The sequence below is a fragment of the Volvox carteri genome, assembly GCF_000143455.1.
Source record: "Volvox carteri f. nagariensis unplaced genomic scaffold VOLCAscaffold_12, whole genome shotgun sequence".
NCBI classification, from domain to species: Eukaryota; Viridiplantae; Chlorophyta; class Chlorophyceae; order Chlamydomonadales; family Volvocaceae; genus Volvox; species Volvox carteri.
The window spans coordinates 2,023,729-2,025,506 of record NW_003307555.1 but is presented as its reverse complement, the minus strand read 5'-3'; the positions used below and the strand labels follow the sequence as shown (position 1 = coordinate 2,025,506).

Genomic DNA, 1,778 nt, shown 5'->3' with positions numbered 1-1,778 from the left:
TGCTGGCTCCATGCTTTGCCCTGCTGCGCCCTGTTGGTGCCTCACACCCGTTGCTGCCCCCTGCCGCTCCCTTTGGCGCCCACCCACCTCCCCTCCGTCCGCCCCTCCCCCCGGCAGTATTGCGACCGGGGCAGCTTGCAGCGGGCCATTGACAAGCAGCTGTTCCGGGCCTCCAGTCGGTGGAGTGCTCGGGTGGCGCTGAGAGCCATGTTGAGGACAGCCAGGGAGATTGCGCAGGTGGGGGGGAGCTGTGGGTGGGGGGGAGGGGTATGGGGAGGGAGGGAGGGAGGGGGATGGGAAGGGAGCTTAGACGGGTGATACAAAGGGGGGGGAGACGAGACGAGACGAGGGAGGCCCCTGTCAGGCAGCTTCTCGTTAAAGGGCTACCATTAAGCGGCTCTGTGCTCCAACCCCTCCTGCAACCCATAGCTCTGTTCCGCGTGTTTGCCTAGGGCGGCCACAACCTGCCTTCCCCCATTATTCCCCTTTCCCCCTCCCCCCCTAAGTGTTCCTCTCCTGCGTTTGTGTTGGACGTGAACTTGCAACGTACATACAAACATACGCACACACGCATGCAGGGTATGTGTCACCTCCACGCCAGCCAGATTGTGCACGGTGACCTGAAGCCAGCTAACGTCCTGCTCAAGAGCAGCCGGTCGGACAGGAGGGGCTTCATTGCCAAGGTGGGGAGGGAAAAGAGGGGTGGCGCGGTGGATGGGTGGATGGGCTCCTCCCCGCAGAAACAAACATACATACATGCGCAAACATTCCAACGGAGGAAATTATGAAAACACCCTCTCGCCTTTCCCCTCCTCACACACACACGCACCCTCCCTTTCCTCCCCCCCCCCCCACACACACACGACACCCCCCCCACACACACACACGCACACATGCAGGTGGCTGACTTTGGTTTGTCCAAGATATTTCCGGTGTCTGAGCGCTCCCTGGAGTGCCACACGGACGCCACCGGCACCATCGCCTACATGGCTCCGGAGGTACTCAACGGGTCCATGAGCCCGGCGGCAGGTAGGGGGTTGGAAGGGGAGGGGAAGGGGGAGGGGGGAGGGGAGGGGAGGAGGGGGGCCACAAGAAATGATCCGCCGGCGTCCCAAAGGGAGGGGCAAAGGGGAGGACAGCCACCAAATATTATAACGCAACCAACCAACAGCAGCAGGGAGCAGCGGATGACTTCCAAAGCCGCAGAGGGGAGAGGGGGAAAGGGGGTTTGGAGTGAGTGGTGGGGAGGGGAGCTAGGGGGGCGTGGAGGTCATGGCGGGGAGGGGCCAATCGTGTTGGGTGCAGGATGTCCCTATGCCCTGGTTGCGTTTTACTCACCTTTGGTCCGAAGGGGGGGCTTTCCATTTTCCTCCTCCCTCCCCCCGCATACACCGCCATCCCCTCACCCCATCCAAATGTCCAAGTATAAACTCTCTCGCTTCCCTCCCCAACCCCCTACCTCACCCCCCACTCAAACCCCACTCGCCTCCCCTCTACCCTTCTACCCCTCACACTGCATACACACACACGCGTGTACATGTACATGCATACATAATACAGACATTTACAGTTTCGGTGTGACGTTGTGGCAGCTGGTCACGGGGGAGCGCCCCTTCGCGGACATCCACCCGGGTCGCCTCTTCGTGGGGGTGTGCACCGGCGCCCTGAGACTGGACTGGCCGCAGGAGGTGCACCCCCTCATTCGGAAGCTGGGCGAGGCCTGCCTCAGCTTCAACAAGAAACAGCGGCCTAGCTTCACCAAGGTGGCCCGCGTGCTG

General features: G+C 62.0%; 1 protein-coding gene across 1 annotated transcript; it reads left to right on the top strand.

Moving 5' to 3' along the window:
• Positions 1 to 572: 572 nt before the first annotated feature.
• Positions 573 to 1,778, top strand: VOLCADRAFT_58768 (uncharacterized protein; the record flags this gene model as incomplete). Its single annotated transcript, XM_002949048.1, has 3 exons — positions 573 to 683; positions 900 to 1,029; positions 1,561 to 1,778. Coding segments are annotated over 3 exons (459 nt in total), but the record flags the coding sequence as incomplete, so codon positions are not given.